At 28.7% G+C, this 24,919-nt stretch overlaps 1 protein-coding gene across 1 annotated transcript; it reads left to right on the top strand.

Annotated features, from left to right (window-relative positions):
• Positions 1-1,619: 1,619 nt before the first annotated feature.
• LOC147803221 (uncharacterized) lies at positions 1,620-24,882 on the top strand. Its single transcript, XM_087150538.1, has 6 exons — positions 1,620-1,722; positions 17,616-17,766; positions 20,494-20,524; positions 21,549-22,452; positions 23,753-23,972; positions 24,165-24,882. Exons 2-4 carry the CDS (start codon positions 17,624-17,626, stop codon positions 22,389-22,391), a joined length of 1,017 nt encoding a protein of 338 aa, XP_087006664.1. The 5' UTR covers positions 1,620-1,722; positions 17,616-17,623; the 3' UTR covers positions 22,392-22,452; positions 23,753-23,972; positions 24,165-24,882.
• Positions 24,883-24,919: the final 37 nt, after the last annotated feature.

Raw genomic sequence — 24,919 nt, 5'->3', positions numbered from 1 at the left:
TCCGATGGAGTTTTGTCCCGTAAATTTTGTAAATAGTTGTAAATACTTGTATATATTTTTGCGCATTTATTATCATGTATTTTTCCTATTTCTCTGAGGCTATGTGGCTACTGTGCACCTGAGAAGCTCGCATCCGGCTTGCACCGACCACAGTGCTGATGTGAAATATCCTCAGTGGTAGACGGATCATGGGTTTGAGTCTCTTTGCAGTCAGGCTAACAGTGGGAGATTCTCGTGGTCTTCCTCTTCATGTAACGCAAATGCGGGTTAGTTTCATCGAAAAGTCCTCCACGAAGTTAAATTTCGCCCAATACTTGATCCAGGAGTTACCTTGTCTTCTGGATTGGGTTCAAAATTACAAGACTACGGAGTTGAACATTAGTAGTAGTAAACTCAAAAAATTAGGTCGGCTGTTCAACGATGGACATAAAATAAAATGAAATTTGTAATCGGATATAAAACATCCATTAAGGGCAATCATCAGATTCAAAAATAGTTGTAAGAATTGAAGTTTTGACTTTATGTAATTACAAAAAATAAAAAAAAATTTAAAAAAAATCTTTATACATATATGCCAACACAGAAAGAACGAATCCTGATGATATAATTTGAAATGATATAAATTTCATGATAATTGTTGAAAAATATACTAAATATTTTCTAAAATATACGAAAACCAGGAGAATTTTTTTATTAAACCAGTAGACCAGGAGAACTGGCAAAATCCAGAAGATATGTTTAGATTATTTAATTGTATTATTATATTGGTTGGTAGCTATGCTTATATTATTTAAATTTTTAAAGAAATTTTCAGCTGCATTCTAATACATATTCAAAATTTTTAATCTTGCCTCACGTACCGAAATCGAATCGTCAGTCAACTTCCTTAAAACTTTCAAATATGAAATGACTTTTTATATCGTTACATTTTCTTCTTTAGAAATGTAAAATCAAAGTCACATTAGTATAAAACAGAAATACATATTGTGTGTTGCTAGATCTGTGCCCCCCCCCTCATTATTTCAGATCAGTTAAACAGCTAAATTTGCTCAAGTTGAGTTTGTTAATTTTAAAATCAAGTAATTAAACTTAAAAACAAATAAGGTTTTCAAAATTTGGTAAAATATTTAGTTTCTTTCAATCTATACGCTATAATAAAAAATGATTTTTAATCAATACTAATTTAGTTTGTGAGCATTATAAAAAAAAATTTAAAAAATAAGAATTTTTTTGTGCAAAAATTATTTTAAACTTTTTTATTAAATGGCACTTTTCTTTTTATCATAGGCCATGACTGCAACTATTTTTGTAATGTCTGCTTTAAAATCATCGAACTAAACTTTCAATTATTAACTTTGAAAAATAATGATAAACTTTACTTTTAGCTTCTATTTCTTTGTCACGGCAGATGAAACTATACTTTGTGTTTTACTGTTTCAGTAATCAACCAATCAGGTAGCATTAAAGACAGCTGAAACTCCCATTTGTTTAATTTCACGCCTTCAAATCCTTTTACGTTTTGTATGGTTATAAAAAATTAATGAGTAATTGCAATTTTTGTCGCCAAATGGTCGCCAATATTATTTCGATTTGTTTTCATTATTTTAGAAATCAGTTGGATTGTGAGTTATCTTAACGTTTGATCCAAAGGAATAATATTTACTATTTTTGACTTCTCGGAGTTAATTTTGACTAGTTTAAAAAGAAATTTTCTTGATTAAGGTAAGTAAATCACTACAGTTATACTAATTTTAATTTTATTAGGAAATTTTTTAATTTAAGATTTGAGAAAAATGATTTTTTCATTGTCGCGTCGATTGTCGTATTACAAAAAATGTATGATTTTCGCAATTTTCTCTGCAATATTTTTCAGAAACTACTGTATCATAATTATGTAAAGTTTTCGAATTTTATTGATTTTATGTTTATAAATTGAGAACTTTAAGGGATAGAAAAAATAATTTTTATTACTACAAAGATCGTAATTAAGATTTTTTTTCTTTTGGAAAGTGATTAAAAATATTTTTTGAGTGCTTTATATATTTATATATATGTATCTATATCTATAATGTTTGAAACAAAATTCACTTAAAAATTTAGTTATTCAAAAACCTGAATTTTATCATAAGTTACGAATTTTTCAACGCATTTTCTATACAGTCCAATCTCAATTATCGTTTGGAGTTAACTCTTTACTTATTCTAATTCTGAAGCAGCGATATAGTTAATGTTATAGTTAATGTTAAGGTATGTTAAGTGATTACTGTACAGTTAGTAATTATTTTGCTACTCCAAGCAGCAAATCTGTATCATTAAAACTCATAAACCTGTGCTAGATATGGAATCTCCAAATTACTACAAGTAATTTGACTAAATAGCTCATTACTAAAAATCACCATCCTAACATCTTTGCATTTTTACGCGCTATTGGAATTTTAAGTTGTATATAATTGTTTTATACTATTTAGTGTTTTAGTAAATTTACCATGCAGTTTTATTGATTTTAATGTATGTAACTTTACAACATTGTTTTAGAATTTTCACTCTCTTATCTGATTTTATACGTGTGCTTTACTTAACCTTTTAATCTGTTTTTAAAACCGTGTGTTTGGCGCAGTATGTCCTTTTTTGGGCCTTGTGCCACTAAACCCCAAATTCAATTCAATTCAATTCAAATAGCTGATTACCTCCTCGAAAATAGCTACTTGCGAGAATAAAATGTTTATATTAGTTTTAAAATAAGCTGAAAATTCTTGAGACAAGTTCGCATTTCGTTGGCAATTTCTGTTATTAAATTTTACTTTCATCTGCATTTACTATAAAAACAAAATCACATGCAAAAATTGTTTAGAAGTACTTATTTCAGAAACCTTTCTATCAACTCATTTTCAGACTAGTATGTAGAGTAGTTAAAATGTTTCATTTTGTAATTAAGTTTGAAAGCAAAAATTGTGTTTAGAGTTTTACAAAAAAAAAAAAAAGAAGAGAAAAAAAAATTTATTACCAGATTTATTATTTAAAAGATCATTAAAATGTCCATTTCTTTTTCATAACAAAAAAATCAGGTTTAACGTGAAAGTATATGAATTTTATGTTTTATCAGTGCCCTCAAACTGTTTTATAACAAATTCGTTCTGCATTCTCAAGTTTCTGATATTCTCAAAATCTGATACTTATGAATTATTAGGTATAACTTTAACGGTACTTATTATTCATCTGTTTTGTTCATCTATACAGAAATCAATATTTACAATTAAAACAAAAAACTTAGAAATTTGTTTGAACTTAAAATGCAAGATATTCAGATCTGACTTTTCATTTGTTATTAAGATTCTCTACAATATTAAGAAACATCGATTTTCCGCGTAATTTTGTTCAGCAGTGCAAAACTATTTGAAATGCTTGCGCAACTTTTAAATTTTAATACTTTTCAAAAAATTATTAAAAATTGCTCCAAAATTAATTTTTTTATTGAATATTTTATTTCATAACAGTCGTTGAACAGCAGACCCAATTTTGGGTTTACGGCTACTAATGTTAAACTCCGTAGCCTTGTAATTTTGAACTAATCCAGAAAACTCCTAGATTACTACCCCCAGAGGTATGATTTGTTATGGGAACATGGGGGACTTTGTGACTCGACTGATTTAACGTGCATCAGTCCCATTTACTACACGGGGAGTCTTCTTCTTAATATTTTTAAAGTTTTGCAAAAACGTAGGACAAAAATAAGCTTATAAAACTGAAACCAGGCAAAAATTTTGAAATTAGTATTTTCCGAATTACGTCTTTTTTATCTCTAAGTTGAAGCTCGTGAAAAACACGCTAATAAAGAATTACAATAAATGTGTTCAATATAAAAACATTGAATTTCAAAAAATATACTTTTTCACGATAAAAATACTAGTTGATTCTAATTATTGTGTCAACAATCTAAATTTGGATAAGTTTGGCAAAATTAACAGTTAATTCATCAATTCTGAAGACTAAGTGACGTTTTCAATTCTACTAGCCTGAAGGAATTTTTGTTCCATATACGAACTCGTGGGTGCCGGTATACGTTGGTTGTTGATTGAGTCCTCAAGTTTCGTCCTTCAAAAAAAGATCCTTCGTTTCATTGAATTCTATCACACACAAAAGAATAAAATCATCTTAAAAACTTCTTCTTTTTTCATTTTTGAAAGAAAAATAGCATTTTTCTTGATGCAAGTGAAATATTTTAAGATTACACAAAATTTCTTTTATTTAAATTGTACTAATCGCATTCATTTCTAGTAATAAAACATGATTTTATTTTACAAATTTATAGTTACTTTTTTTTAGCAATTCAATTTTACCGGTGTACTTCTTATTTTTATCTGACATAACTTATTAGATGTTTCGTATTCGGAAGTTGAATCAAAAGAATAATTGCAGAAGGAGTAACCCTGTAGATGTTAAGGAAGAAACATAAAACCTTCCCTTTTAATGTAATAAATATCCCCATACGATAATAATTTATTGATATTAAACTCTTAAAAGTTAAACCTTCTATGAGAGAAACTCATTATAATACAATAATTGATACTCAAGGAAGAAATAAAAGGGTATCATTAACTGTAAGTACTCATAATTTAATTCTTTTTTCGTATCATGATAAAAATTTTATTCAAGGAAAGTTAATATTTTGACCTCTTTAGTAAAAATATTAATTAATAATTAAAATAGATTTATGAAAATATCTGAATGGTATATTTATTTCAAATTCGTGACTATTTTTTTTTTAAATCTTTAGTTTTAAATAAATAACGAAACAGTGTAAACCAAAAAACCTTCATTTTTTCTTAAAAAACCAGTTTTTTCTCCAACCTTAGTTTATTGCGTGAATTTTATTTTTGTTTTCCTTAAATTTTGTATTTTTAATATTATGTCGTAAAAGTTTTTGAAGTTAAAATTAATAAAATATAGACGCAAAACACAAATAGTAAAATATAAGCAGTAGTAATTAGAACTAAAAATATTTTTGAATCTATTTTTTAAAAACGTACTGATTTAATGTTTTAAATTTTCTTAATTTTGTTTTGTTGTACAGTTGTTAACATACAAAGAAAATACGCATTAAGCACTCATAAACATTTTTGCAAAAAAAAAAATTACTTTTTTTTTTAAAAAAAAAGTTATAATTTTAAAATTTTGCTGTTAATTTTAAAAAACTGAATTTTTTTGTTTATTATGAAAAGGTCCATTTTAAAAGTTATATTCTACTTTTTAGTTACTACATCTTTTTCAACATATTGAGTATTTCTAAAATTAAATTGCAGATTTTTTTTTTTGTATTTACTTCTTAAAATAATCATTAAACTATATGCAAAGTTGATTTGCAAAATTCTTATAAAAATTTTAAAATAAGAAAACTAATGTACATATCTCAAATTTTATTCATGTTTTCAACTTCTAGCGACGTTAAAACATTCATGTTTTCAATTAGGTTTGGAAATTATTGCTTTGAAATTTAAAAATTATTGAGAAATGATCATCTGGGAAAAGATTTGAAAGTTACAGGATCATTTTTCAAAAGTGAAATAATTAACAATATTTTACGCAAATCATTCAAAAGTTTTATTTCTGGTGTCTCTTTTTTTATTTAAAAGAAATATTTACATTGTTTGTTTACATTTTTTTCTTCCACATTTGAACATTGCGTGATTCTCAAGTTGAAACATATTACCACAAGAAGTTTATATTTGGTAACATAGAAATTTTTTTTGTCTAATGTAATTATAGTTTAAATACATAATAACTACATTGATATTTAGTGATAAAATAAGCAGAATTTTTACCTATTTAATTTTTGAGCATTGAAATAAATAACAAAAAAAAAGAAGAAATTGCCATTTCAAGATACAAACTCGAACATCATTTACTGCTCTGTGGCGGAATTTTTTGGTGTTATCTGTGATAAAACTCTCTAATATCTTTCTGCAAGGTACATTTAATAATAACATGTATGTTACTAATTTAAAATAACAAAAATGCATTTTAATTTTTGCCAATTCATAAAATCATTAGTTTTATTGTGCTGGAATGTTTTCTTTTTTTCAGTGTCAACTTTTAAATGTTAAAGTGCACATTTACGGATACAGAATAGGCAGTTTACTTATTTACATTTTGCAGTATGAATTGATTCTGATTTTTCATAATTTGCCACATTCTTATTTCTTTTTCTATTTCGCTCATTATTATCGATTCAGTATGATCAATACATAGAATCTTGTATATGATTTTTTAATTAAACACTCATACTTAATGTTGTATATTTTTGTAAAAATTTAGATATAAATTTTTTTATAATTCCATAATATAATTATTAATTTAAAAAACAGAATGAGCAACTCTATATAAATCATATTTAAAATTGCACGTAATTTCTTTTTTTTGGGGGGAGGGGGGGAGGGGAGGGGTATATGTTTTTATCATTATTTTAAAGTTTGTAAGTTTTTTCTTACTGTGCATATAATTATGACTTTATTTTTTCATTTTAAATTGCTTAAAAATATTTTTTGCTGGAAAATTTAGCTGCACAGCCTGTCTAATATTGCCTTATTTTCTTAGCTATCCTCCTTTACCCTCCTTCACAGTTACGAAATAATTTTTAATTCATCTTATTTTATTATAAGTTATCACTAAAGATTCATACCTTAACCAGTGCTCCCCTAAGCACTTTAAAAAATCGGCCCACCCTGCTTGCCCATTGACCCCTATAAATGATCCCTCATTGTCCTTTTTGAAAAAAATAGGGTGTTTAAGCGAAATTAATAGTTTGAAGAATAAACACATTAAATAATTACTATTTACATTTATTTAACACATTTACGTTTATTTACATTTAGGTAAAATGCAGCATCAAATATTTAAGAAGCAATTACGCAAAGATAAAATAAAAGAACAACATTATAAGGTAATTCCAAAATGTAAGGTTTAAATTTGAAGTAAAAACAAATTTAGAGTTCATAAATAATAACAAAAATGCAGAATATGATGAGTGACGTCACGTCGCTTCAGTGTCATCCCATAAAAACCCTTTTCTTTTTATTCACATTCCATTTTTAAGAATCCTCCTGTGGCGTAAGAATAAAATAGATAATAAGACCGTAAGAATAAAAATTACACAGAAAAATTATTTGTGTTTAAAGGTTTAATTCTGATTGCTATTACAAATATTTAGAATGTTAGGATTATTCTCAAATTGTTAAATTGTTATAGCATTCTTCTTTTTTCTTATAGCAGTATATTAATAAATTTTTTTAAGTGATTTTAACATTTGTTAAAATAATTACCTGTTTAATTTTTTTTTTTTAAATCACCTTCAAATGTTCATTTTCCAATAATTTTCATAATGAAATGTAGAAAAATTTCTTTTAAGCTATTTATATCCAGGGATGTGATTCTTCCGCAGATTCACGGATTTCCGCTTTTTTTTCCAGATTTTTCCATTTTTCCGCTGAAATTTTTTTTTTTTTGCACAAGTTAAAATATTCAATGAGGAATTAAATTTTCCACGAAGCGAAAGTATTGAAGTCATCATTCCTCCCTCAAACATTGATTTTCGTATTTACCTGATTTAAAAGTTGAACGCTGCGATTCTTAATCAGGCGATTTAAATGTCGTTCATTGCGATTCTTATTTACGAGATTTAAAAATCCAATATCGCGATTTGTAATTACGCGCTTTTAAAACCCTATGTAGCGATTCGTATTCACGCGAGCTTAAAATCCAATTCGTTTTTGCGGTGGTAATATCAAACGTCGATTTTCCTATTTATGCGTGCTTTAAAAACAGACAGTGGGATTCGTATTCGCGCTATTTAAAAATTACGCATCGTGATTCATATTTACGTAATCTAAAAATTACGCATCATGATTTGTATTTTCGCATTTTTTAAATTCCATATAGAGTTTCATATTCACGTGATTTAAAAAGCCTCATTTCAGGATTCATATTCTCTTAATTTAAAATCATGCATGTGATTCATATTTATATATTCATGCAATTTTAAAATTAATCATCGGGATTTATAATCAGATGGTTTACAAGTTTAAAAACTGCACTTTTTTGTCAAATTTTTGTGTGTATATATATATATATATATATATATATATATATATATATATATATATATATATATATATATATATATATATATATATATATATATATATATATATATATATATATATATATATATATATATATATATATATATATATATATATATTCTTAAATTTCCCCCTTTTTACTTTCCAACTACTCTCATCCCTGTTATATCAAAAAATAATTTTTTTAGTAGTTTACTTTCTAAATAAATGTATGTACTGAAATTGTCTCATCATGATTTTAATTAATATTTATGAACAACAAATTTTTCCCTCATTTAGATAAGAGTGAAAATTACTGTTTGAAATATAGACATAAAATAATGACGATAATTTAAAAATTGTTGTTAAAAACCATGCATAGATTTAATTACATATATATTATATAAATTATATCTAATTATATTATTACATACATAATATTTAATATCTATATATAATATTATAATAGATATGATCCATATAATATTATTACATACTTATAATTATCCTCATAATATGAATCCTGACGCAAACCTATATGAGGTATAGTATGATATTTTAAATAAAGTTAAATTAGATTTCTAAAAACTCTTAACTACTACTGAAATCTCATATAACTGTGAAAGTGTTCATTACTATTATGGCTCTACCTCAGTAAAATATCTAGCCACGCCTATGGATATTAGAATTAAAAAATTTTCTACTCTAGCTAGTCAGAAAGCGGAGTTTCGTTTTCGATTTTGTCATCAAAGACTGTAAAATGAGTTATTAAAAATGAACCTAATTTCTTTTTATTTATTATAACGCAAACAGTCACTATATAAAATTTAAAACTGTGAAGCCATTTTTAAAACGAAATAATTTATGAGCTTCCTGATTACTTAAACTGTAAAAAGATGTTATGTGAATAAAATTTAAATTGAATGTTTTTTTCTAACTCATTTTATTCTAAACTACACGTATATTTTCTTGCCATGAAATTGATTAAATTTACGTTTATATAATAAAAATACATATATAGTTTTATCCTTCTAGGAAAGTTGGAGTTATTGGAAATTTTTTAGAGTTTTCATAACCTCTCCTTAAGTTCCAAAGTTTTATACATAAAATCTATAAAAAAAATATTATTAGTTCTAAACTTCACACTTACAGTTGCGCCAGTGCTTATAATACTCATGTATCTGTAAACATGTTTAATATGCAGACAAGAAAGAATATCATTAGAAGTAATTGTAAGATAAGAATGATTCATTTACTATTATTTCAAGTTAGAATTTATAATAGAAGATAGATTTGGGTTTAGTTTCGTTCATTCCTCTCTTAGAGCTATGATTTCTCTTCTCGTGACATCACGCAGGGCCGCCTCGAAAGAAGGAGGAGTTACTATAACTCCTCCTTCTTTTGGGGCTGTCCTGCTTCGTCATTATTTAATAACAATGGATTTTACTCCGCACTCTTTCAGGAGGCTTTCGTGCTCTCATCCAATCGAATCCTCGAATGATTTTTTCACATAACCAATCACACATTGTCTCCTTATAGTCGCTTACAGCAATGTTTATAAACAAATCTTTGCATTGATGCTAATTTTCTCCATTTTATTTCAATCCTTTGAAATTTTTTTTAAAATTAATTTAAGAGCTCTTTCAAAAGCCGACTATATGTTTATAAAATGTTAATTTTACCGCTCTGTTGGTCTGTATTTGATTTTCGTTTCGAAATTCGAATTGTGCAGGCAATCACATTTTTATGCTTCTCTGACTTATCTTAGTCTCCGATTATAAAATACAAAAATATAGAAACTAAGTGAGAATTGTTTGCCCTATTTTATAATATTAGCTGAGATACAACTTTAATGGGAATATATCTGTATACATCACGTTTGTATTTTTTTTTAAAATTTCTGTATTTTTATCTTTTTAAATATTTGTCCTTTTTGCCTTGCCATTGAAAATAAAAATATTTTTGTTTCACTAACAATGATCTAAAAGTAAGTTTTGTTTTTAAAACTGGTCGTTTTAATAGTTTATTTAACTAAAGCCTATGATATTAGATAAAATGAAGCTAAAAGAAAATAACATTAAATAAATATTTAATGCACTTTATCCTTTTGTAAGAAAATTATTTTAAAAGGAATGAAACTTAACAAATCGATAAGCTTTCAACACTCTCAATTTCTTCTAGACAAATATAAAATAAAGTGTACTTACTGAGAATACTTACTGCACATCAACGTAAGTAAAATAAAGCGTTGAACTCAGATCATTTTTGTAGACTACAGTGCACATTTTATATTGTTGGCATTTTAATTTTACAAAACAATTACCTCTTTTGCACGCAATAAACGGTGTATAAATTTAGAAAATAATTTTTTTTTTATTAATATGTGCTTATTCGGAAGAAAGAAAAAAACTCTCTCTCTTGCTTAATAAAAATTTATTCATCTTTTAAATTTTAGGGTTACTCTGTATTTGCCTTTTAATACATTTTATGAAATAACATAACTTTTACAACTTGAAATAACCTATAAAAACATTTTTAATTTTTTCGAAACAAATTCTACAATTTAAGTAAGTTCCAAATCTATCGCAATTTTTTAAAAATAATGTTGTATGAAATCATAAAAAATTTAAATAATAAAATACAATTTTTAAAAATAATTATGTAAAAAAATAGTATATTCAGTGTGTGAAAAATACACTGTTTCATATAATTTTCATATATCTTTATAGTACTTTCTGTTTAGCACTGTTTTATATAGCTTTTTTTTAAAGCTTTAGTAAATGAAGATTTGAGAGAAACTGTACCAAAAAAAAAAATCTTTATTTGAATCTTATACAAATGGAATTTTTCATTTTTCATGTCAAACTTAATTTCGAATTAGTCATTTGCATAAAATGGTTATTTTGCTTACTAAAAAAATAAAAGTGATATCTATAATTAAAAGAAAATATCGTTTTAATTAATAAGGAAGAAATATCTCTATTATTTTTTTTTTTAAGAAAATCAGATTATTTTCTGCAGATTAGCAAACAAATCTTAAAAAGTTTATAAAAATTTATAATTTTTCAGACAGGAGGAAAAATTTTTATTTTCTATAGAATTCAAAGTTTAAGTAGTTTTACAAAAAATGCAAGAAAAAGAATTCAAAAATTATTGTAGAATCATTGTAGAAGTCCTCTCACAATAAAACTATAGTTGTCAGTCTGAGATAGTTCAAGCCTTTAAGGGACCTTTTACCTTTTCATATTGAATTATCAAATTATGTGATATGGTCATCATGATTAAGGGTGAAAAAAAAAAGATTTCGAAATCTTGAAGTAACTATGATTTCAAAAATGTTGAAGTACTTATAATAAAATTGTGAAGCGTTTTATCTCGAAATATCTCAGGAACGGGAACGTTATCGTAATAAGAAGCACACAACTGCTTTTGTTCTGATTGATCTATTCATTTTTAAGTGACGACAAAGTACGCCTCTATTCTGGAGCAAAATTCCAAATTTGTGAAAACAACCTCATTGTTTTCATAACAATGGATAGTCAGATTTTGGAAAATTTTTTAAATTTATGTTTCTCAGTCAAGATTGTAATCTATTTTGGTAAAATAAAATTTCCTTTGTAAAAATAACTTTACTAATAAAATGTATGAATGCTTCAAGTCCTTTACTTTTTCCACAAAATTTCATTTAATATAAAACTGCTGAAGGATCAAGTGTAAATTTTATTTATATACAATATGCATTACGCTTTTAAGTAATTTAGATTCTTAATTACAACAGAAAAGATATCAAATTATTGTATTTTATTCATAATATTCATAGCAGTGCAAACCATGTCTTGAACAAAATTTTCTCATATCAAAGACTTTTTGGAAAAGTAACTTAATACATTATTTTTATCAAAATAATTCTCAAATAATTTTTTTATTTACATTAAAAAAGAAAAAATTTCTACCACAGACATTCAGAAAATGTCATCGACATGGCTTCGGATTTTCATAACTCAAAAACTATTTCATGAACATTAAAAAATTCTGCATGTTTTTACAGTAACGTTTGGAAAACATTCTGATATCAAAATTTGATTGCTGCGGTCATTTTACGTCAAAGATCAGTTCTTTCCGACGTGTAATTCAGATTCGGGAAAACTACTAAAGGGTGCGACTGTTTTTGTTTGCTATCTATGTACAAGAATTTGACGTCACATCCTTGTACAGGGTGGACCCATTCATTCAACCACAGATCGCAATTTTGACATGAACCAGGGAACGATCAGTCTCAGTACCCCCAGAGGTATAATTTTTTATGGGAACATGGAGGACATTCTGACCTAACAGATTTAACGTGCACCAGTCACCATTTACTGTACGGCGAGTGATTGAGAGGCGAACATGAGCCCAGCTACCCGCCAACCAGGCTATCCCGGCCTCAACAGGAGAATTGTGGTTATTATTTTCTTGAGGTCAAGTACTCTTTTGTCTACAAATGTTTCACTTTAAATTTCGAAACACTTTTGGAATAATAAAATAGTTTATATTTACGGTTTCTTAGATTTTTCAATGTAAAATAAAAACTAATCTTTGTAAACTGATAATCTTTTGCTGCCACGTAGTCTGAATATATATATATATATATTTTAATGGCGGGCACTTTGGGGTTGTCCCATTGGATACAGGAATGCCAGAACTGCTACTCTCTTCTCGCTACCCAGTGGGCACCTGTGGCGAAGCCACGGCGGTGGAGCAGCGTCGCCCACGTCCCACAAAACGTTTATAGGGCGGGTCACATTCACAAAATCACGCACAAAGGAGAAAGAACATAGAACACAGAGAGAAAAAAATATCCATGCCCTGAGCAGGATTCGAACCCGCGACCAGCGGCTCCGCAGTCAGGCACGCTAACCACTCGGCCTCCGGTATATATATTTAAAAAAAAGTTTTTTCTCTTTTGATTTTTTGATCTTTCGGGAGGTTACTCAATTGTAAAAAGATTTAAATAAACTCGAAATGTTATAAAGAAAATTCGCAAAAGTTTAATATATTATAACCAAATATTCTCTGCTCATTAAAGAAAAGTATCTTAAATAGTTGTTGGGTGTTAATCTCTACATATAAGAACCAAGAGATTTCTTCATTTTATCCTTTGTCTTCCACTATCGCACATTCTTTTCCTGTCTCGCTCATTTCAAACTATCATTCTCTCTCTTCCGATGTTATTATTTATTTATTAAATGTAGAGATTTAATTTTTAATGTAGAGATCGAATTTGTAAACATACATACGTTACTTAAAATTAAATTTTATTTAAGGTTGAATTCGATAATTTTAACCTTTTCTTACCAGATAAAAGATTAAGAAGAATTTTCGAATTTAGTTTCCATGCTTTCCGATTTTACTTTTCATTCTGAACTTTTAATTTTCTTTTCTTTCACGTAGCTTTTAGAAATTTTCACTTTATTAGTGCCTAAGAGAAAGTAAGAGAGAAAATTAATGAAATAGAAATAATGCTCTTTTTAGGTGAATTTCAATTTTTAGTTTCTTGCATCTAATAATTTTACTTTAAATTACTTCACAGAAATTGCGCAAGCAGTTGATTAGTGACAGAGAGTAAGGAACGTTACATTTATTATACTTTAAACAAGAGAAAATTAGTTTCTGACTTATTTTACGCCATAACTGATTTTTTTAACCAAAATTTTTATTAATATTTTTTTTGTACCGTGTATTTTAATTAGTGAAAACTACAAGAAATTTTTAAAATCAGATGAAGGAGACGATAATTGCGAAAGTTACGCAATTTCACCCTGCAGGATTAATTGCTCGATTGGCTGAAAATAATTAATAAGTAAACAAACCCTGAATTCATCACTATAAAAACTTGATAGTCTATAATTGTCAATGGAGCTAATTGAATTTTTATTATCAATTCAAATAGAAAAATGCTGATTAAAAATCCACATTTTAAAAATCCTTGTTTACTTTTGAAAATAAAGATTGTACTCGTTTTGATTTATTTACTTTTAATTTGATTTATTTTTTCACTTTTAGTTTGATTTATTTTTAAGTCATTGAAGAATGTCGAGTCATTGAAATTTTTTTAATTTTATAATTTTTTTTATTTTCATTTCGTTTATTTATTATTTTTTTTAAACGTCTGGTAGGAGGCCGTAGGAAGTATCTTGGTAATGTTCAGTAACTTCTTGCTCCACAACCGTTTTCTTTATGAATACAAGAGGCTTTCTTGCTTTTTGAGAGCGAAGAATTTACAATGAAATTGGTAGTAAAATAGGCAATATTTTTTTTTTATTACTATCATTGTTCGATTTCATATAGCCATGCAAGTTTGAACCCAACCCAGAAGACAAGGGAGCTCCTTGATCAAACTCAGGGACAATCCAGTCTTCGTAGAGAACTTTTCGATGAAAATAATCCGCATTTGCATAACATGGAGAGGAAAACCATGAAATCCGATTGTAAGGGAATTCTAATCCATGATCCGTCTATCGCTGAGCATATTTTACGTCTACACTGTAGTCGGTGCTTGTTAAGCTATTATTGACGCTAGGTAATTATAACTAATACGTATCAGTTATAACTAATAAGTAAATATTAACTAATTGCGGTAAAAGAGAAATATTACACTTATGTGGGAGTTCTAAAGTAAACAGGTTTTTATTTAAAGCCCACCGAAAATTATATGAATCAAAAGTTTCACAGGATGCTTCATATTTATATTCTACTTATGAAGCATGTTAAGTGATTACTGTACAGTTAGTAATTATTTTGCTAATAAAGCAGCAAATAAGTATGTGCATTAAGACTTATAAACTTGTGCTAGACAAGGAATCTCCAATTTACTTGCGAGAACAACAATGTGTAATTTTGACAAATTTAAAACTATAAATAATGTATTAAAAGGAGCTCTAAATTCATTCATTGTCTTTAACATTTGGAAGATGAAAATCTTTTTTTTAAAATAAATAGACTAAAGAGTAAGGAGTTTGTTTACATAATTTTATTGTTTTTGGTGCCATGTTTCGGTTCTATATTTTTCATAATTCTTCAAGTTTCGCATACAAAATAATAAAAGAAATATTTTCAAATTAATTTCTTCAAAAATAACTGCAGAATCGTTAGTTATACTCTTCAAAGAGAAATCTATTCAATAAATAAAATTTTTGATTTTTTCTTAATTATTGAAATTATTGTATTTAGTGGTTCCATTTATGTTTAATATACGTAATATTTACAGTTTTTCTGACTATGAAAACTTAACGGTTGATGCTTATAAATGTTCAGTGTCAATATTTTAAAACTGTTTGAATTTGGGTTTGAGGTACTGTTGGCATTTGCAATTGATTTATTGAATTGATCAGAAGATTCATAGTCGTTTAAAATATCAGGTAAAGTAGGTGATTTGCTCTGATTACCAATAATACTATTTACAAGATCCCATTTTTGTTTATTTGAATCAGAATTTAAAAATTTGTTTTTATTGTTAATTTGTTGGGAGCACGCTTAGTTTTATACGCCATATCCGTATTACTCCTAAAACCGTATAATGAGTATTTTTTTATGGAACCTACGAGCATTTGTGATACAAGGAGAGGAAAACCATGAAAACCTCCGACGGTTTGCCTGACGGCAAGAGGATTCTAACGCATGATCCCTCTCCCGCTGAGGATATCCTACTTAAGCACTGTGGGCGGTTCAAACCGGCTGTGAAATTCGTATCGACCAGTTATTGCTAGAACGCAAACCCGGTTCCCCGAGATTGGAAGGCGAATGCTCTGTCACGTCATCACGGCTCTCGAGCATATTATGCAATCAATTGAAAAGAAAGATTTTATTTTCCAACAAGATTTAGCTTCATTTAATACATCAAAATTAGCTAACAACTGACAAAGCCAAATTAGAGGCTAACTCATCAGATCTTAAAATTTATGAGGACCTTCTATAAACAAGTTGAAAACATTTTGCAGCATATGGAATCACAGGGAAGTCAGTTCAATTTCGATATTATGAGTGCTACATAAAATTTCGAGTCAATCTTCTTTTCTCTTATTTTACCACGTTTATATCAACTTGCCTTGGTGTATGTCTGTCCGGGTGGAATTTTGTAAACGATTTTAAACTAACTTCCCGACTAGCTACAGACTTCAAATTTGGCACATAGTTCAGAATTTGATGACAATGCATGAAAATAAAGAGAAAAAAGACATACAAAGTAAATTTAAATTAAAGAAAAATTAATATTTTCGCGATTGTTTTTTGTTGTCGATTCGATTATTTCAAATTAGTGTCACATGTTAGTAGAAAAGTTCTGTATACAGTGAGTGAAAAAAATTGAGATTTTGGAAGTGAGTACAAAAAAAAAAATCAAAATAAAAATAATATTTTTAAAAACCACGTTTTTGTAGTGGAAAATAATAATTAAAAAACAAAAATTTGAAAAACGAAAAACTTGGGGAGCATGAAATACATAACAGTACATATACACATGCATATACACATTTTCCTACTCATACACCTGCACAACCACATGCACATCCACATTCAGATACAATTACAGATATACATACACATATTCTCATGAGCGCACATACTGTTACTGTTATGTATTTCATGCTACCTACGTTTTTCGTTTTCCAAATTTTTGTTTTTTAATTATTATTTTCCACTACAAAAGCGTGGTTTTTAAAAATATTATTTTTATTTTTATTTTTTTAATAGTCAAATTCTTTCAGTAAGTGGTATTTTTTTCAAGCGATACAATTTTTCAGAAATGTAAACACCGAAAAAAAAAAAACAATTAAAATTAACAATTAAAATTTCAGCATTGAAAGAAAAATTTTTTTCTTCAATGCCGAAAATTGGATTGAGTATTTGCATGATTTTTAAATTGCACTTCACAATTTATAATCATGCACTTTAAATGCTAAACATCGTGAATCACCTTCACCGAAGTTTGTAAGCCATAAAAAATCATTCGCATTCATGCAATTTTAAAAATCAAACATCGTGTTTCCCGCAATTTAAAAGCTATTTCCGCTATTTATTAATTTTTTTCATCGAAATTCATATTCACACATTTTATTTTCAATACGTATTTATATATGAGTTTGGCAACTCTCATTCACTGGTAAGTTTTGTATTTAGTTTATTTATAATTTAAAACAGTCTTGTATCAATTAGTTTTTCATGGTCACACAAATAATACACAAGATATTTTCAAAAAATGGTAAATTTGTATAATTTTTCTGCAGCTGTCTTCATTTTTTTTCAATTACTCACCGATAGTGATAGTTCAAATCTCAAGAATAGAAATCGGCATTAATAAGAACTTCACTTCAGAATTGTTAATAATAATTGATCAACTGGAAATGTTGACCAGATATTATCTTTATTCATCATTCTATAACGCGAAAAATCTATTTTATTATCTATTAAATGATAAGTTTTTATTACTTTCGTGTATACTAATATTATTTTTGATAATTTTAGAATTGAAAATGAAGCGAGCATCCCCCTCACCTAGTGATGCAACAGGACCGTCCGGTTCTGCAGGAGCTTCTGCGGCCGCAGGAGCTTCTGGATCTGCAGCAGGGAGTGCCGGCCCTTCTGGTTCTTCCCAGGAGGGTCCTCGAAAAAAAATGTAAGTACAGTATAAGCTTTTCATTTTTAATTTAATAACCGTCGTTGAACAGCCGTCCCTTTACTTATTGTTACAAATGCCCCCAAGACGCCATTTCAGCTTCATTTGTTAAAAACAATGCTAGTTAATTAACAAAACTAATTTTTTTTATAGAAATGTTAATTAAAGTGTCCACTTACATATTCGGTTAATAATTTTTATTTGTTTAGACAAAATTACTTTGTTACAATATAATATTCTAATACCAAAAAAAGCACTTACGTAGCGTGAAAATATCTTTTGTGATTGTCACAGTGTTGGGTGACGATTTTTTTAATGCCACTAATTTAATTTAATCTTTCATCACAGATAGTATATTTGTACTTTTCCAATTTTATTCCTCTTTTCAATTTTACCCCGTTTCTCTTCAAAGAATACGGGGTAAAATTGAAAAGAGGAATAAAATTGGAAAAGTACAAATATACTATCTGTGATGAAAGATTAAATTAAATTAGTGACATTAAAATTTTTTTTTACGTACTCACCATCTAATTTCCCCACCAAAGCCTATGTTTTATCGTAGGTACATACCAGTACTAACTATGGTACAGTGATGTAACTCTTTCAAAAGTACATAAAAATGCTTGCCAGCAGGGGTGTACATGTAGATTTATTAAATACACCTTGTGCGCCACCTAGAAACCAAATCTAGAACCCGACACTCGAAATTTTTGCTCTGTTACAATTGACCCCACTCTCCCCTATATATGCTTGGCCAAATATTTTATTGTGAAAAAATTTAATAAAAGTTATCTGATGTTGTGTTTTTTGTTACACATTATTCGAATTAGTCTTTACGCATATTTATTAAACTCTAAAACTTATAAATAAATGCTCTGAAGGACAATGCGAAAATTAAAGAAATAGAAACTGCATTACTTTATACTAAACACCGAGTTTGGTAGTGCTTTTTTTTTCCTTAAAGATTATTTTTAAGCATTCAATGTCAACATCTTTTCAACACTTTTGTTGAATTGAAAATGTTAGCTTCGTTTTTGCTGCTTTTATTGTAGAATAGAATTTTAACTGAGCATTTCTAATAGACTTTATTCCTTTATTATCACTTTTTTTTCTGATCGGTTAGACATATAACGGTAATTTTCAAAATTTAATCTATGTTTTAAGAACTAAGGATAATCATTTTCTGTTTCCCTTTTGTATTTTTTTATTATTTAATTTTCTTCTTATCAGCGTATTTATTATAACGAAATATTTTTTAAAGAGAGTTTCTAATGAACGATATTTGTTTTGAAGTTATACTTCTTATGCGCCTTCCAACAAGGTTGCGTTAAACGTTTAACGCTACATTTTTATTGGCCGGGAAATCACGTGGTAGGATCCAGTTTTCCCTCATTCATTTCCATATTGTTTTGGTTCTCACTAGCATAAAAATAATAAAAGTTATAAAAGTATTGTTCTTCTATAAATATTTTTTTAGTTTGTTTTGATACACATATAATTTAATAGGGTAGTATATTTTATTTTCAAATTTAGTGGATAACAATTGTAAAAAATGAGTGAAAACAATCCCACGGACAATGCGAAGGATTTAAGGTTATAGGTTATGTCAAGGTACGTCTCTTGTGAATATCAATTGATTGTTAGGTTTTCTTTTTTGAAATTACATTATGACGCATTCACATACATTATTAATACAAATACATTTTCCATGGCGAGACGATGAGGCAACCACAAGCACTTCCACTGGTTCAAGAGGTCCACGAGGGAAAAATGCACAATATTACAGTGTTTACAGAGCACGGAAGCGAGCGGAGCAGGAAAAAGAGTCGTTGAATAGAACTAGTGATCCTTCTACGACTGCTGATTCTTCTACAATTAACGTCGCAGGTTGCGAAGTTTAACTTTCTCCGCGCGGGGGGACTCCACGCACTTTTTTTTTTTTTTTATTTAGCATTTTCTTTTAAAAAAAAACTTTTGCTTTTATGGAAGTTTTCATTATGACGGGGTAATAAAGAGTTTCTATCAGACTTTATTCTTTTTTTTCAATTTTTCTTAAAAGAACTACAGTAAGTGGAAAACTGAGATTTCCAGCTTTAAGATTTACTTTCAAAATTAAGATTGATTTTTATTTTTTCTGTTTTGATTTTGTATATAATTTTTTTTCCTTTTCTGTGGAGTTTTTATGATTGCGCGGCATTTTTAAAAAGAATTTCTGATAGACTATGTCACTTTTAACGTTTTATGGATATTTTACAGATTTTCTTCAAGAAATAGCCTTTAGTTCTTTATAAATCTTAAATATTTGTAATAGATACCTACACTTCTTTTTACTTTTACCCCATGCTAATAATATGGAAGTCTTTAAGAATGACTCAACTTTTTCATGTATAAAGAATAATATTTATTAATTTTTTTTTAAAAAATAATGTTGCTATTCACTCACTGAACTTCTTTACTTAAAAGATCAAAAATCTTAAAAAAAAAAAAAAAAAATTGTGCGTGGAGTCCCTCCGCGCGGAAGAAGTTAAACTTCGTAACCTGCGACGTTAATTGTAGAAGAATCAGCAGTCGTAGAAGGATCACTAGTTCTCTTCAACGACTCTTTTTTCTGCTCAATTTTTGTAGTGATAGACACACTGCAATAAAATTATACGAAATCCTTGTTATTAAATATAATATGATAGAAATTATAATGTGCATTGTTTGACTCTAAGAATTTTCTTCTAGGAGGACGCAAGGGGTGGAAACACCAGAGGACGTGAGTATATAATTTTCATTAAACAGTACTTTTAAATAGGTGCACGTTAAATTAAATAAGTAAAAATGAACATCCAGAAATTAATTAAGATGTAAGAAAACTTTTTTAAAATTAAACGAAAAGTCTTTATTTAATTGTTCTATCAAACCTAGGATTTTGTTTAAGCAGAGCTCACAATAACCAAGTATGTTCAACAAATCCGAAAGTAATATTTATCAAAATATTATGAACATACCAGTAAAAAAAATAATAATTAATTTAAAACAAAAATTAAAAGAATCTTATTAAAATTGTACTGCTAAAATAGATGCAGATAGTAATAAAATAAGGTTCAACAGCTCCACAAATAGTATGGTTTACCCTGTGAATGAGCTTATTTATTGCTCTTTTGTAATTTTTTTAAATAGTGCCTACGATTAGCTACATTTTCTGATTCTTCTTTTTTTTTTTCTTATTTTCTTATATTTCATCAGCATATTTAATCCTTTTAAATTTCTTTTGATTTCCAGAATAAAATTAAAACATGTGCCCACGTATTAGAAAAAAATACCTAATAAAGTTTAGTCGCATTCCAAAAATTGTAAATAAAACTTTAAAAAAGAGTGATTAGTGGTATTAAAAAGAAATTTCGAGGGAAAAAATATAATGATAATAAGAGATTCCGCTGAAAGTGAAGAAAATCAGATAAGTTTAATGCTTATTTAGAACAAAAAATTTAAGTTAGCCAATGGCTATCATTTTTTACTTTAAAGCAAAACTCAAAAAATAATAATAATAATAAAAAAAGAAAACTTTAAAGTAGTTTAAAATTAAAACTGTAAATTTGAAAAAAAAAAAGAATCAATTTGTTGTTACCTCGGTAAGTCATTTCACAAATAAAGCTTCAAATTATTTCTTTCCTTTGCTCTAAATCCACTTGGATAATATGACGAAGGGCTTGAATGACTTTGCTTATTTTTGAATGCTGTTGAATCTAAATATGATTGATTTTTATGTGTAATCATAATATTGGAATACATTTTAGGTCCGAAAGCAACGGCAGGAGAAGGAGATAGCTGAAAGGAGAAGGAGGACTACGGTGGAATTTGCAAAAGAGGAAAGAAGGCGTGCCCACCAATTCCAAAAGCAAAAGGAGGAAGAAGACAGGCGAAGGAGAAACGAGCAGAGAAATCGAATGATAGAGGAAGCAAGCTTACTTGCGGCATCCCTGGCCAATGAGACAATGGTGATGCTGGCATCTAGATTCATCGACAGGGTGTCGCAAGGTCTATCATTCGAAGAAGCCCGGAGAGGATTAGATGCAGATATAGAAGAGAGCAGCTCCGGGCTCAGAAGATCCATCCGTGACAGCTTAAATAACACCTTTCCGATTGAAGCTGAGGAAGTAACACCATCTACTTCTGGAACCGTGGATCTAACGCCTGTCAAAATGCCTTCACCACCGACTGTTCTCCAGCCTTCCCCACCCTCACCATCTCCCGTTGGACCCCCAACACATATTTCTCCTCCGTTGGCATCTGTAAGTCCTCCCCCACCCCCACCAGCAGCTACACCCCCACCTGCATCTACACCCCCACCTGCATCTACACCCCCACCTGCATCTACACCTCCACCTGCATCTACACCTCCACCTGCATCTACACCCCGACCAGCATCACCACCAGTGCAAGTTCCTCCAGTGCAAGCTCCCCCAGTGCAAATACCACCTGTTCCTCAGCAGCCTCAAGCTCAGAGGAGAAGAGGAAACCCGGGGAGGCGAAGCACGAGGCTTGCACTCTTGATCGAATCAAGCAAAGCGTTTTTGAAGATTGATCCACCCTTCAGTCTCTCAAAAAGACCGCGGTACGCACAAAAGTACCCTGCTTAAATTTTAAACCTTTTTTCAAGATCCTTCTGCAAACCCAAAGAGACCAAGATTTTCATTATAAGTAAGTTATTATTTTGGAATCTAGAACATTATTCATCCTTAAATGTCAGCGTTCAATTATTTGTCGTTAAAACTTATTACACTTTCCCTTTAACTGGAAATCCAACGAAGTATAGTTACGTAGACTTAAATATTTGAAAAGAACTGAATAAAATATTATGATAATAATATTTATTTTTCTGAATTCTGCAAAACTTATTCGTTCATAGTTTTTTCTTAACATATTAGAATACTTGCATCTATAGGTACATGTTTTCTATTAAATTTATCTGATTGAGACTGATTTATAAAATAAAATTTATTTAGCACATTACTTAAAATTGCGAAGCGTGAAAGGTTATTTCTACTTAGAAGAGAAAACAAAATATTTTTTTTCCAGTCTTATGTTATGTTGTAAGTCAATATTTTTTCCTTATTTTTGGTGCAATAACTCTAATAGTTAATTTTTATATACTTAAATATATAAAATCTTACATAAAATGTAGAAAAAGTTCGAAAAGTTTGAATATTTAAAAAATATTTCTTGCATTTAATATGCTCATGTGAAAATAAAATTGATTTCTCCCCCCCCAAAAAAAAAATAATATTGCCTAATAACTAATATCTATAAAAATAAATAACTTTCAAAAATTGAAAGTTCAAGTCCTATTCGTGAATGAATGCTAAGATAAGCGTCGCAAAAGGAAAAATGCTTAGATATGAGACCAATAAAGTATCAGATTTTTTAAGAGAAATATTTTGTAATTTATTTTTTAGCTTTGCACAGCTTAGAAAATTTGTTTATGAGTTAGAGCAGGAAATCTGTTGACATTCATTTTGTCCAAGAAATAAAACGCTGTTTTACCTGTTTGTATTAACAGAAAGAAAATAAAACTGTTTATTAATTGTTCCAATGAATTTTCTAGGTTCATTTGAATTAACTGATGAAATGAAAAATGCCATGTTTAATTCGCATTGAAAAGTGTTTCAAAATAAATAAAAATAATTTTTCGTCATCAATTTTGATATAATATTAAGTCATAACTAGGGGGCTTAGCTCCCTGTTCGCTGCCGCTCTGCAACTCCGATGATTGCTTTGTAATAATTGTTCCTTTGCAGAAATTTTTTTTCTAAAGTTAAAATTATTCACTTAACATCTTTGTACTAAGGTAAAGATTTGCCTCGACCCGCCCTATTTAAGGGAGGAGTAATATCAACCTATAAAAGGTTATTCGTAGATTAGTTTTTCATTTTTGTTAACTATTATGATTTCAACATACTTTATATGAAATGTTAATTGCTATTATTTTTTTCTTTGTTAGTCATGCTCTCTTCTATTTGGAGAAAAGTCCTGGAAAAACGTTATTCATTGGATCTTCATATGTTGTTTTGGAATGTGCTGAATTTACAGCAGGAATTGGGTTGGATGTCACGGTTCATTCTATCTTGCTTCGAGGTTTCGATCAAGGCATGGCTGAAAGAATTGGCAACTACATGCAGGGGAAAGGCATAAAATTTCTCAGACCTTGTGTTCCTACAAAGGTATCTATACATTTAGATTTTAAAATGGCTTTTAAGCTTCAACTCGCCCTATTAAAGGGAGGAGTAATATCAACCTACAAAAGGTTATTCGTAGATTAGTTTTTCCTTTTTGTTAACTACTAGGGTTGAAAATTGTGATCTCAACATATTTTATATGAAATGTTAATTGCTATTATTTTTTTTCTTTGTTAGTCATGTTCTCTTCTATTTGGAGAAAAGTCCTGGAAAAACGTTATTCATTGGATCTTCATATGTTGTTTTGGAATGTACTGAATTTACAGCAGGAATTGGGTTGGATGTCACTGTTCATTCTATCTTGCTTCGAGGTTTCGATCAAGGCATGGCTGAAAGAATTGGCAACTACATGCAGGGGAAAGGCATAAAATTTCTCAGACCTTGTGTACCTACAAAGGTATCTATACATTTAGATTTTAAAATGGCTTTTAAGCTTCAACTCGCCCTATTAAAGGGAGGAGTAATATCAACCTACAAAAGGTTATTCGTAGATTAGTTTTTCCTTTTTGTTAACTACTAGGGATGAAAATTATGATCTCAACATATTTTATATGAAATGTTAATTGCTATTATTTTTTTTCTTTGTTAGTGTTGTTCTCTTCTCTTTGGAAAAAAGTCCTGGAAAAACGTTATTCATTGGATCTTCATATGTTGTTTTGGAATGTACTGAATTTACAGCAGGAATTGGGTTGGATGTCACGGTTCATTCTATCTTGCTTCGAGGTTTCGATCAAGGCATGGCTGAAAGAATTGGCAACTACATGCAGGGGAAAGGCATAAAATTTCTCAGACCTTGTGTTCCTACAAAGGTATCTATACATTTAGATTTTAAAATGGCTTTTAAGCTTCAACTCGCCCTATTAAAGGGAGGAGTAATATCAACCTACAAAAGGTTATTCGTAGATTAGTTTTTCCTTTTTGTTAACTACTAG

Source organism: Parasteatoda tepidariorum, chromosome 9 (genome assembly GCF_982258835.1).
Source record: "Parasteatoda tepidariorum strain Cologne lab strain chromosome 9, Ptep-v5.0, whole genome shotgun sequence".
Lineage (NCBI taxonomy): Eukaryota > Metazoa > Arthropoda > Arachnida > Araneae > Theridiidae > Parasteatoda > Parasteatoda tepidariorum.
Note: the sequence above shows the minus strand (reverse complement) of the source record. Positions and strands in the feature narration are given on the sequence as shown.

Coding starts and splice junctions, on each gene's coding strand:
- LOC147803221 (XM_087150538.1), top strand. CDS start 17,624: ATGAAGCGAGCATCCCCCTCACCTAGTGATGCAACAGGACCGTCCGGT. Junction 17,767..20,493: donor GAGGGTCCTCGAAAAAAAAT/GTAAGTACAGTA, acceptor ATTTTCTTCTAG/GAGGACGCAAGGGGTGGAAA. Junction 20,525..21,548: donor GGGTGGAAACACCAGAGGAC/GTGAGTATATAA, acceptor AATACATTTTAG/GTCCGAAAGCAACGGCAGGA.